Here is a 12,299-nt window from a genome sequence, read left to right on the forward strand (position 1 = left end):
ACTATTTTGGTGGTTGATGGATTTAGGTATGGTCTTAACCAAGTTGGCCTTGGAAACAATTTTCTTAGCCTTGTTTGCTTTGTCTCTTAAACGGTTGTTTTCCTTTTTTGGGATGTGCACAATCACATCTTCTAGGCTTAACTGTTTTCTTTTGTGTTTTATACTATTCTTATAGTCCTTCTAAGACCCGGGCAATTTTTCAATTAGGCATCCAGAAATAAATAACTCACGTAAGTCAATATCTTCATTTTTTAGGTCACTGACTAGTTTGTGGTAGTCATGGATTTGAGATGAAACATCTTTATCCTCAGTTATTACAAAACTTAAGAAATTGCCCATGGCATATTTTTGGGTTCCAGCATTTTCAACAATATATTTTTTATTTAGGTTTACCCAAATTTCACATGCTGTTTTATAAGAATAATAAATATAAAAAAGTTCATTAGACATGGTACTCAATAAAGTATGCCTGTAAATTTTATTTCCCTTTTCCCATTCATATACTTTTTTTTTTTATCAGTACTCGCATCAGGTTTGGGTTTGGTTAAAAATTCAGCAACATTAATTATGTCCAAAGCAAAATAAACTCTTTCTACCCAACGTTTATAGAAATACCCATTGAAAGAGTCGATCTTAGAAGTGTCTGGGATAAGTCTGGTGGTGGTTAACACAATACTCATTTTCAATATTTACTCTTAAGATTGTAGGAAATAAAGGGATGAAAAATCAAGAAAAATATGGAGCATTGCTATGTTATGGGAAATAACAGAGAGTATGAAATAAAAAGATACGAAGGACTTAGCTGAGGCGTGTGACACTGCCCTTAAGAGTAAGTCCACCCTTCTTAGATGATATCTCAGTGTAGTAGACTCTCTAGGATACAAAAGCAAAAGATCCACCGGAAACGTACACTCGTAATACAGTGGAAGTTGAACAACTTTAATATGGTCTTTTGGTCAGTGGGATTGCAGAGCATGAACAATCGCAGCGAATGTTTATTTGGAAAAACAATGATAGCCAAATAATATGAAGCCAGAAATAAAATCAGAGAAGAAAATAGTGAACTATAACTCTCTGGATATATATATTGCAGAAGACGAAGATATATGGTTTTTAAGTTTTAAAACCTTGAGACTTCTCGACGTATTTATAACCAGATAGTACAATGGTTATCTACACGTTGTACGATATAATAACACAATATCAGCAATGGCAGGATATTACGATGACATGTTAATGTGACGTTGCAGATATTAGGGTAAGTTAATTTATGTAGTGGCGTAATAAAAGGTTGACGTGGATATAGGAGAAAATATATAAGAATTTTGAAATACATTAATTTACAACACTCATCACATTAACGCCTCGAAGGCCACCCATAAACCCTGGGAGAGGTGGTCAAACTCATTCATCACCTCCAAAGCCGTCGATAAAATCCGAGGTGGTTAAACCAACTCTGCCTCCAATTCTCGCATCAATGCCTCCAGCTCAATAAACTCTGAGGGAGGGATCAAACCAACTAATTATTAAGCTACCACAGCAATGCCTCCAAGACCACTTATAAATTTCTGGGAAGCTGGTATGACCAACTCATAAAACATGATAGTAGTGTGTTTTAGAAAAAATATTACGATGTAGGGCTTGTCTAGGGTTAGCTTTGTTGTGTCGATGATTGTGGTTCTTTCTGTGTTGGATGTTGTTTATGTGATCTTGTTTATGCAAGTGTCGTTGGTTATTCTTATTGCCAGTTAAAAAAAAAAAAAAGCCATTGGTATATGGATGGTGAAAGTTCAAGACCCCACATAAATAAATGAGTGAAAGAGTGAGTTTCTTGTCAATAAAAATGAAAAAATAAAACTAAGAGAGAATTTATAGATGACATCTTTTAATATATATGTGTGACCTGAATTTACTTCCTTAACGTACTCCTCACAAGTGTAAGTGACAGTGTTGCCTTTCAAAAATAAATAAATGTTAGTGTTGCTAACTTATTTTTCTTTGTTTTCTCATTTTTCTGTCTCAAGATGCAAGTACATGGGGTTTTATATATTATACAGTAGTGAATTTATATATATATATATATATATATACACACACACACACACGCAAGCACACGCACACACAAAAAGACAGAGGACTAAAAGATGTGGCTGATTTTCAAGATAGCAGCACCTTGAAATTGGAATGCAAAGCTGAGCTCACTGTCCTACTTTACAAGTGAGCTTAGGAAGAACTTTCAGATACAATTGGAGAATTTTTTCTGGAAAGAATATGAAAGGAGGTCCTAATCTTAGATTCTTATGTATGGTCTCTACTAGAAAAATCTAGAGTGATGACTGAGTAGTGTCAAGGAGAAAAGCAAGCTTACCATCAACCTCTCTCTCTCTCTCTCTCTCACACACACACACACACACACACGCACAAGTACACATGTGCACTTGTGCGTGTGTGTGTGTGTGTGTGTGTGTGAGAGAGAGAGAGAGAGAGAGGTTGATGGTAAGCTTGCTTTTCTCCTTGACACTACTCAGTCATCACTCTAGATTTTTCTAGTAGAGACCATACATAAGAATCTAAGATTAGGACCTCCTTTCATATTCTTTCCAGAAAAAATTCTCCAATTGTATCTGAAAGTTCTTCCTAAGCTCACTTGTAAAGTAGGACAGTGAGCTCAGCTTTGCATTCCAATTTCAAGGTGCTGCTATCTTGAAAATCAGCCACATCTTTTAGTCCTCTGTCTTTTTGTGTGTGCGTGTGCTTGCGTGTGTGTGTGTGTGTGAGTGAGTGAGTGAGAGTCCTGAATTGAATTCTCCTTCTTTTCAGCATCATTTTAATGAGTCACTCCATGGCCAAGGTTTAAGAATAATTGCTTGCCGCTACTGTTCAGTTCCTCATTGCATTCTTCAACGCCGACGACAATTCACGTTGGTGATCCCACTACACCGAAACCATCAGTTCGTTGACCCATCCACGCAAAGACCAATTTGGAACTGTAACCCAATGTTCTTCGGAGGCGACCTCCAAACCCGGTCCATCGTCATTGCTGACTTCTCCATTATCGGCAGCATCATATTCACCGGCTTTCTGCCTAAGCCATCTTCTTCACTTAGAAGAAATTGCTCATTATTTTTTGACTTTTTTTAATACCCATGTCCTGTAGTTATTATGTGTGTGATGTACATGATGGGTGTTTGTGCAAATATGTATATAATGGTACAAACATACACTTAAAATCTCAAGGTAATTACACTTACTTTTTCTGTAAATTATCTAAATAACACCAACTTTCTCTTATCATTGTTGGTTTTGACTCGAAAATGTTAACTATTATATTCATTGTACTTTTATTATTATTTTAATATAAAATATATATTTTTTTGTTTATGGACAAGATAATATTTTCAAGTCTTATAAAAACATTGTCCGATTTTAAGTAAATATGAAGCAACATCAAGTAAGAGTGACATATTTAAGAATAAAGGATATCAATGTTATTCAGACTTGAACGAAGGTTAGTGTAATCATCCCTAAAATCATTTAGAGAACTAAATTTTCTCATGTGTAAAATACATATCTACTTATCATCTCCCATGTTCTTTAATTAAAAAGCAATGAAGATTTACACATGAGATAGACTTGTGCAAAACATATACCCTCCAAGATGTACAATTAAGTTTTGTTGCAGCTTAATAGTTTGTGCTCACAAGTCTTTCATCGGAGAGATTTAGGCTTAAAGAGGAATTGGCAACTCAATTTTATTTTAAGATGCAATAGTTTTCTTTCTAAAGCTCAATCTATATGTGTGTACATATTATATGTGTGTGTGTGTGTGTGTGTGTATATATATATATATATATACACACACACACACACACACACATATAATATGTACACACATATAGATTGAGCTTTAGAAAGAAAACTATTGCATCTTAAAATAAAATTGAGTTGCCAATTCCTCTTTAAGCCTAAATCTCTCCGATGAAAGACTTGTGAGCACAAACTATTAAGCTGCAACAAAACTTAATTGTACATCTTGGAGGGTATATGTTTTGCACAAGTCTATCTCATGTGTAAATCTTCATTGCTTTTTAATTAAAGAACATGGGAGATGATAAGTAGATATGTATTTTACACATGAGAAAATTTAGTTCTCTAAATGATTTTAGGGATGATTACACTAACCTTCGTTCAAGTCTGAATAACATTGATATCCTTTATTCTTAAATATGTCACTCTTACTTGATGTTGCTTCATATTTACTTAAAATCGGACAATGTTTTTATAAGACTTGAAAATATTATCTTGTCCATAAACAAAAAAAAATATATTTTATATTAAAATAATAATAAAAGTACAATGAATATAATAGTTAACATTTTCGAGTCAAAACCAACAATGATAAGAGAAAGTTGGTGTTATTTAGATAATTTACAGAAAAAGTAAGTGTAATTACCTTGAGATTTTAAGTGTATGTTTGTACCACTCAGGTGGAATTAGGGATGGCATCGGGTCAATTTGGGGCGGAGAACGCCACAAAACCACATCCCCAATCCTGTCCAAAACCATTTATTAAACGGGAGGGATGAGGGGGAGAGCGGGTGAGGCGGGGCAAGTGTAGGTTTTGTAGAGGGAACCTTTCTCCATCCCCTCAAAACCATTAACTACTATCCTAATCGTTCTAAATGGGACATGTATCTGATTGAATGAGGTATTTTGCCATTCCTTGGTAGAATTCACTTAAGTACGTATATGGGGTATTTTCTGTCAATCCAAGTCTCGTCGATGGCTTGGTGGAATGGAAGTAAAAACAGTGACTCAGATTTGGAGGTCAAGGATGGAGCTAGCTGGAGTCTATGCCAAATTTTTATTTTTTTATTTTACAACCCTTACTTGGTAAATGTTTTTAATGGTAAGTTTGTATAAGAATGACTCCTGTCCTCCTATTTATTTATTTTTTTTATTTTTATTTTATTTTATTTTTTTTAAATCTTATTTATTGTTACCTTTCTTACTTTATTTAATTTTTTAGACTTGTTTTTTAAAATTAAAATTTAAGGAATAAGATTTTTGATAAAGTAGGTCTAGTTCTATGATAGGGTTGAGTAGAATTATTTGTTAGCAGTTATGGAGAGAATGGGCTTTGTAAAGGAATGGGCGTAGTTGATTAAAACTTGTTTGGCTTCTGTCAGTTATTCAGTGTTATTGAATGGCAGTCCCCACTTGATGTTTATCCCTTCTCCAGGTTTGAGACAAGGAGATCATTTATCCCCTTATATTTTTCTCTTGTGTGCCCAAGGTCTCTCTAATATTCTGCATGCTGAGTTATCACAAGGTTCCCTCTCTGGAGTTCAAATTTGTCATAGAGCTCCCAGAATCTCTCACCTTTTTTTGGCAGACGATTGTCTCCTTTTTTACAAGGCTGAGAATTAAGAAGTTCAACGATTAGCAGAGATATTGAAGGAGATGAATTGGCATCCGGACAAGCTATTAATATGGATAAATCAGCATTATTTTTCAGCAAGAACACTCCTTTTTCTGATAGAGATTGTATCTGCACAATTCTTGGGGTCTCCAGAAAAGGTATGAATGAAAAATATTTAGGTATTCCATCAGTTGTGGGAAGAGCTAAATCTGAAGTTTAATATGAAGTTTTTGCCTACATTGAAAGTAAGATTTCTTCTAAAGTTAAAGGGTGGCAAGGAGAATTTTTATCGACTTGAGGGAAGGAAACAATGGTGAAAAGTGTACTTCAGGCTATTCCAGCTTATACGATGTCAAGCTTCAAGGTGTCTCACAAAATATGTAATACGCTGAAAATGAATATTTCCCAGTTTTGGTGGAGTGGCAATCTGGAGAAACAAAAGATTCATTGGGCTAGCTGGAAGAAATTGACAGAGAATAAAGCAGATGGGGGTTGGGATTTAAAGACATGGAAGCTTTCAATACAGCTTTGTTAGCAAAACAAGTATGGAGTCTGCAAGTGGAACGGAAAGGTTTGTTTTTTTAAATTTATAAAAGTAGATATTTCCCTCATTGTGATTTTCTCAGTGCTAAAAAAGGTTCAAATACTTCATGGCTTGGCAAAGTTTTCTCTCAGCCAGAAAAGTGATTGAGAATGGGCTAGTATGGAAGATTGCAAATGGTTAGAATGTTAGAATTTGGCAGGACAAGTGGAATCCTGAAAAAAACAATTCTACTCTTTGTACTCCAGAACCTTCTAATTCTAGCATTTACAAAATAGTTGATTTGGTGGATCAACATACAGGAGGATGGAATGAGTTCCTAATTAAACAAATTTTTAAAGAAGAAGATTGGAAAAGAATTTTACAGATCCAATTGCGGATTACAGAAGGAGTGGATAAAAACAATGGTGGCTTTTTTCAGCAAATGACTCTTTTAGTGTAAAATCTGCATATCAAGTTGCACTTTAAGTTAAAAAGAGGTGGGATGCGGCATGCCAACAGAGGTGAATGTGGAACAAGTGGGATAGAAGAACGTCAACAGCAGTGGAAACATCTATGGAAGTTGAAGGTTATGCCAAAAATTAAACATTTCCTTTGGCATTGTTTAAATGAGGATGTGGTTGTACTAGAAAGTTTGGGTAGGAGGAAGATGATGGATGATATTATATGTAAAGTATGTGGGTTGGAACCTGAATCAGTTAATCATCTTCTCTATGGCCAACTTCCTCCCCATCTAATCTAAGCGTAGAAAGCTTCCAAAAATGGAGAATTGGTCGGGCTTAAGTGAGGAGCACTCGATGAAGAGTATGGTTGCTTTTCTTTGTTGGTAGATTTGGAAGGCGAGTTATACTTAGGTGTTTGAGCAAAAATGGTGGGATGTAATGGAGATAGTTAGAATTGGAGAAGCTCACTGTTTTGAATTTTTAAATTGTAATGTTGTTCCTTTTGCTACTATGAGATCACACTGTTCAGGGCAAAATAGTTATGGGAATCTTATTAGGTGGCAAGCTCCTCCAGTGGACGTTATTAAAGTTAATACTGATGCATCATTTTGTAAAGTATTATATGAGGCTGGAGATGGAATGGTTCTGTGTGATCATAGGGGAAAAATGTTGCGATTGACATCTTTTTTCTTTCGAAGAGTTTTAGATCCGTTAGTGGCTGAATGTTTGGTACTTCGAAAGGTTATGGACTAGGTTATTCGTTGGGGTTACAGTCATATTGTGTTTGAGATTGATGCAAAGCTCACGTCAAGGCTGCGATGTTGGATGGGTCTTCATTTCTTTTACTTAGCCCTCTAGTAGAAGATATCCGTGAATGGCTTCATCATCACCCTGATTTTGATTTGGTGTATACGCCTAGAGAAAGGAATGAGGTTGCCCATGCTGCTTCTGCTTTACAAGAGAAAAGTACATGTTTATGGGATGATAATTTCTCAGAGTTTGTTTTGCATAAAGCTAGTTTGGATGTAATTTCTGATTCTAAATAATAAATATGTTTTCTTGCTTGCGGAAAAAAAAAAAAAAAAAAAAAGGTCTAGTAATTAACTGCAATTATTCGGTGCAAGAATTATTATTTTTTAATTGTTCAATTATGCAAATTACGTTGCGTCCCCACTTAATTATATTTGGTATAAATAGCCCATTAAATTATTGGGTTAGGCAATTTATGATAAGTTAAATCTCATGCAAAAAGAGTGGTGTGGCCCACACAAAAAGACTAGTGTGGTGGAGGATAACTAAAAAAAATAAAATAAAATTTTGAAATAATTTGACGTAATAAGATCAAGCATCGCAAAAAATAGGTGAATATGAGAGTAATTTACAAGTAAAGATGAGAACGTATTAGATTCACCCATCAATTAACCATAGCCAGGTTAAATAAGATTCTTTTGATTCTTTGAAAATTACATTAGTATATTCAATTGTCAAATAACGCTCACACCTACAACTGTCTAGATGTGAACTTTTAAATGCACTATAACATTTATATTGTACTTGCAATCAACCTATTGGTTGGTCTAATCAATCCAAACTGCACCATATAAATTTATTGAGATCAGTTTTTATAAATTTTATAAATAAATTTTTTTTAAAATAATAATTGAATGAGATCAGTGATACTTCAAAAAAAATAAATAAATATTGAGTGCGCTAAAGAGGGAGCCAGTATATGCCTAGGGGCAGATACCCGTGGCCTGGCCTTATCCTATATTATATATATGATTTTATATAATTTTTTATACATATACATAGAAATTTGTATATTATGCCTTCTTAAATTTTCAAAATTCTCTTAATTTTTTTCTTTTTTTAGTCGTTTACTTTTTTCATTTTTTTAATTTTCTGTTAAAAAAAGTCAAATTTTCTTTATTTGTTCATGCTCTAATTAATATCTTTCAAAGTCTTCTCATTTTTCTTTTCCTTTTTTCTTTTTATTTGTCTTTTTCTTTCTCTTCCTTAATTCTTAATTTTTTTTTTTTTTACTGTGCCCAAGTCGAATCCTAGATCCACGCCTCGGTGGGCCTTACACACTACCTTACTGGTACACTAATACAATTACAAAATGCTTTGGTTCGTTTAAAATCGCATCCGCCACGCATTTACTATGAAACGCACGGGACGCATTAAATTCGGCGGACACCCATCGGATAACCCCACGCTCACACACACACACACACACACACATTTCATCACTCATTCGATTGTCCCATTCTCCATTGTCTCAAGCCAACCACGCCCTCTCTTCTTCCTCTCCCCCTCTTCTCTCTCTTCCTCTTTTTCTCTCTCTTCATCCTCCGTCCCTCCTCCGCCGCAACCCCGCCACCGTCCCAACTCGTGGACTCCGTCTGCAAAAAAACCACAAACTACACCTTCTGCATCCAGTCTCTCTACTCCGACTCGCGCACACCCACCGCCGACTGGTTCGTGCTCGCCTACGTCTCCTTCGACTTGGCCTATCTCAATGCCACGCACACCAAAGACTACATAACTAATCTGCTCAAGAACGACACAAAAAGACATGCATCAGATAAAAACATGTTTGAGAGTCTGAGGAGGTGCCAGGGGTATTATGGTAAGGCCGTTAAGGGTTTGACTGAAGCAATCAACGATTTGGATTCGGAAACTTTCTCTGAATTGGGTAGTTTGGCAAAGGTTGCTGAAAGTGCTTCACAAGATTGTGAGGTTGCTTTCGAAGCAAAACATTATCCCAGATTTTTGTCTGGGATGAATGGAGATTTGGGTCGGCTTTGCAAGATTTGTATTGTGGTCTCTAAACTTTTTTAATGTGTCTAGTTAAAGCTGTCCCATTCTATGTATCTCAATTTATTTCTTTAAGAGGATGAGAATATCGCACACTAGCATAAATAGTACCAGACGGATATCACTTGCTCTAAGAAAAAATAAAAATAAAAGTTCTATAGAGTCAAATGCTTGTATAATTTTCTTATTAAAGAAAAGAAAAGAAAAAGAAAAAAGATTTTAAAGATGTTATATGAATCATTAGCGTCAAAGAAAAGAAAAGAAAAAATTATTTTAAAGATCTTATATTAATTATTTGGGTGTTTTGGGGATAAAATTTATAGCGCATGAACCAAAGATCAGTCTAATGGTATTTTATATACCTCCCATAGGGGATGTAGGGATTAAGGACTCTGTAAAGATAAATAAGTATGTGTTTTGACAATTAAAAAAATAATAATAAAATTAGGTAATACTATTATAAAAATTCTCTCATGACAAGAGAAACAAGCTCTCCTTCTCTAACCATGAAATTGAGAGAATGATAACAAACATTACTCTGCCTATATACAAACACACACTCTACCAGGTGCATCTTGGTGGAGGTCGTTACTTAATTACTAACCTAAATTTGATTCTTTCCTTCTAATGCAAATATTTAATGACGTTATAAGTTAATTCTATAAGACACAATTTGACTCACCTCCTCCAAACAAATGTTCAATAAAATACCGCACAAGCTAAATCTCGTGCAATCAATGTGGCCCATAGGAAAAGGGTACTATGGTCCAGGAAAACTTAAATAAATAGTTAAAACTTAAAATATCACAACTGAAACAGTGTGCTTAGCGACCTTAGGACCAACAATAACATGTCAATTCAATTAATTAACTTTTGTTATGATTTTTACAAAAATAAGGTGATGTTTCGTAATGAAAGATGAAGTGATATGACTCATTTTGGATAAGATCAAGCATCACCAAATTTAGTGAACATGAGAGCAATTTATAAGTAAATAATTAAATATTAGAACATATTAGATGCACCCATCAATTAACCATAGCCTTGTTAAACAAGACTCTTTGGGAATAACATGAGTAGATTCAATTGTCAAAAAATTCTCTCAGCTATCAGGGTCCATATGTGTAAAGATTGTTAATCTTCGAATGCACTGCGACACTTACATTATATTGCAGATGATCTATGCATGTCAAAATGAATAGATTTCTAGTGTATCATATATACACCTCTCAAAAAAATAGATTTAGAGTGAAATTATTTTTATATATAATTTTATTTGGATCGGATTAAATTATTATCTGATCGGATTAGTATAATCCATATTCAATTTGTTAGGCAAATGAATTATCGAATTCGGATCGTAATTGAATTATCGTATTTTTTGTTTAAAACATATCCAACTGATCGGATCTGATCTGATCTGAATCCAGTCCATTGAATGGTCGAACATTCACCATCCACTTTGAGAGGTAGGGGAAATATCTTTGTACGAATCTGTTATACCGCGACCGATACCGCAATTGCAAATCATGGTATTGACATGATATTAACTCGGGGTGGCCACATATCGGATTAGATCGGATTATGCATCAATCCTAATCCGATCCGCTCAAACGGATTAGACAAATCTTAATCCGCCATCAATCCATATCACTTGGTAGTATGTCTAACCAATTAAAATATACTCTCTCTGTTCCAAAAAGAATATCCTTTTTAGGGAGTAAAAATTTTTAAAGAGGCATGTGGGTCATGTATTGTCTCCTGAAAAGTTACTTACTTGCGCTTTTAAATTTTGAATAGTACATATATAAAAAGATGTATTATATATTGTTTGAAAAAAATAAAGTGGACAATTATTTTGGACAACCCAAAAAGAAAAAATAGATAATCTAAATTTGTTAAGAACAATTTTTATAAATTTATATTATTTGAAAAAAAAATTAGATAATTATTTTGGGCAACCTAAAAAGAAAAAATAGACCATCTAAGTTTGTTAAGAATAATTTTTATAAATTTATAAATAACTTTTTTTTGAATGATAGATTTTGATTGGACGAATATGTCGCAGACGTAGTTATCATCGTCACCTCAATGATTTGGTATTTTGGTCCGTTTAGAATCGCATCCGTCACGCATTTAGTATGAAACGCACGGGGCGCATTAAATTCAGCATACACCCAGCGGATAACCCCTCACACACATGCAACAAAAAAAACAACACACATTTCATCACTCATTCCATTGTCTCAAGCCAAGTAGCCAACCATGCCCTCTCTTCCTGCTCTCCCCCTCATCTCTCTCTTCCTCTTTTTCTCTCTCTTCGTCCTCCTCCACCTCCACCCCTCCTCCGCCGCAACCCCGCCACCGTCCCAACTCGTGGACTCCGTCTGCAAAAAAACCACAAACTACACCTTCTGCATCCAGTCTCTCTACTCCGACTCGCGCACTCGCACCGCCGACCGGTTCGTGCTCGCCTACGTCTCCTTCGACTTGGCCTATCTCAATGCCACGCACACCAAGGACTACATAACTAATCTGCTCAAGAACGACACAAAAAGACATGCATCAGATAAAAACATGTTTGAGAGTCTGAGGAGGTGCCAGGGGTATTATGGTAAGGCCGTTAAGGGTTTGGCTGAAGCAATCAACGATTTGGATTCGGAAACTTTCTCGGAATTGGGTAGTTTGGCAAAGGTTGCTGATCGTGCTTCACAAGATTGTGAGGTTGCTTTCAAAGCAAAACATTATCCCAGATTTTTGTCTGGGATGAATGGAGATTTGAGTCGGCTTTGCAAGATTTGTATTGTGGTCTCTAAACTTTTTTAATGTGTCTTGTTGAAGTTTCCTAGTTAATGTCAAAGGTCGTTCAGTTTTAGCATTCGAAATGATGGGTTTTTATTTTTATTTTTAAGCTTTTAATCATCATACACATCGTACGTGTGAAATTGTAATGGCTTTATTTAGTTTCATCTTACTCTGGAGGTTTATTAGTATTCTTTTTGGTTTAATAATGTTAAATGGATTCATAATAAACTTAATCTCCGGATTTTGAAAGTAGAGAAGGTACCATTGG

The 12,299-nt window shown here is 35.0% G+C and overlaps 1 protein-coding gene across 1 annotated transcript; it reads left to right on the top strand.

Annotated features, from left to right (window-relative positions):
* Positions 1–11,491: 11,491 nt before the first annotated feature.
* LOC132276969 (putative invertase inhibitor) lies at positions 11,492–12,052 on the top strand. The gene has a single exon (XM_059778640.1). It carries the CDS (start codon positions 11,492–11,494, stop codon positions 12,050–12,052), a length of 561 nt encoding a protein of 186 aa, XP_059634623.1.
* The last annotated feature ends 247 nt before the right edge of the window (positions 12,053–12,299 follow it).

Source organism: Cornus florida, unplaced genomic scaffold (genome assembly GCF_030987335.1).
Source record: "Cornus florida cultivar Cherokee Brave unplaced genomic scaffold, ASM3098733v1 CherokeeBrave_3.0.0_Hap2_Chr01, whole genome shotgun sequence".
In the NCBI taxonomy this organism is placed as follows: domain Eukaryota; kingdom Viridiplantae; phylum Streptophyta; class Magnoliopsida; order Cornales; family Cornaceae; genus Cornus; species Cornus florida.